This window comes from Orycteropus afer, unplaced genomic scaffold (genome assembly GCF_000298275.1).
Source record: "Orycteropus afer afer isolate SDZICR_OR568_19922 unplaced genomic scaffold, OryAfe1.0 scaffold00026, whole genome shotgun sequence".
NCBI lineage: Eukaryota > Metazoa > Chordata > Mammalia > Tubulidentata > Orycteropodidae > Orycteropus > Orycteropus afer.
In genome coordinates this window covers 6,461,048-6,461,955 of record NW_006921613.1, presented here as the reverse complement: position 1 = coordinate 6,461,955, position 908 = coordinate 6,461,048, and the positions used below count along the sequence as shown (strand labels likewise).

Here is a 908-nt window from a genome sequence, read left to right as displayed (position 1 = left end):
GATTATATGGAGTTAAATCCCTTGGTAATTAAATTGCAAGGAAGATGAGAGAAAGATCTGCTGTGTATAAATTACCAGGAAAACAACTGAAATTGTAGTCACCCTAATGGTTTTATTCTGGACCTCGTACTCTAGGAAAATTGGGAAGTTCTAGCACAAATTCCCAACTATACCTTTGTTGGCATGTAAATTCAAAAAACTATAAATCCTTCCAGACACTGGATTATTTTATCATTTCTATTTATTGTCCTGGGTAGTTGAATATTGAAATTTAAGGTATCTGTATCCTCAAATGTGTTTGATTGCCATCTTATGTGATTAATGTAATCAAATGAATATCCTTTTAATTATTATTATTTTTTTTTTTACAAACTTTATTTCTCTCTTGTCTAGTTCGTAAGAAGCGAGTTGAAGGAGACCGGAGGTAAACTCCACCAGAAGAGGTGAAGTTTCACCAGGGCAGCTGTTGCGTGGCCGTTTAGAAACAAACAAAAACTCTTCTCCTTCCCCATCGGGACCATTTTATCAAAGGTTGTTCATTTCCGTTAATCACACAGCTAATAATTTAATTGTTTTTCTTTTTTAGCACTTCTTATTTATCTTGGATTTTTAATATATAAAATTGTTTTATTTGATCGTGGGCACCTCTGGCATCTTGTACAAGTGGGCTCATGCAGCGCTTAGTGAGCGACAGTGATCGAAAATGTTTTAACCATTTTCACATCAGGTTGTCTTGCTATATTACATGAACTTTTTTTTTAATCACTGAAAAGAATTTAGTATATAAAATATGTTTTTATCTGTAATTATGATAGAAGCCTATCTCTGTTTACATGCATAGCTTTGAGTTAGGCTAGATGTATCAGAAGTGTTCTGCTGACCATGTATGAAGTTAGTATTGCCAATCT

At 33.6% G+C, this 908-nt stretch overlaps 1 protein-coding gene across 1 annotated transcript in view; it reads left to right on the top strand.

The window, feature by feature from the left end:
- Window positions 1-428, top strand: part of TMOD2 (tropomodulin 2) — a 60,461-nt gene extending 60,033 nt beyond the window's left edge. Inside the window, exon 9 of the mRNA XM_007935166.2 lies at window positions 394-428. Within this exon, the coding sequence (XP_007933357.1) occupies window positions 394-428 (35 nt within the window). The remainder of the gene's footprint in view (window positions 1-393) is intronic.
- Window positions 429-908: the final 480 nt, after the last annotated feature.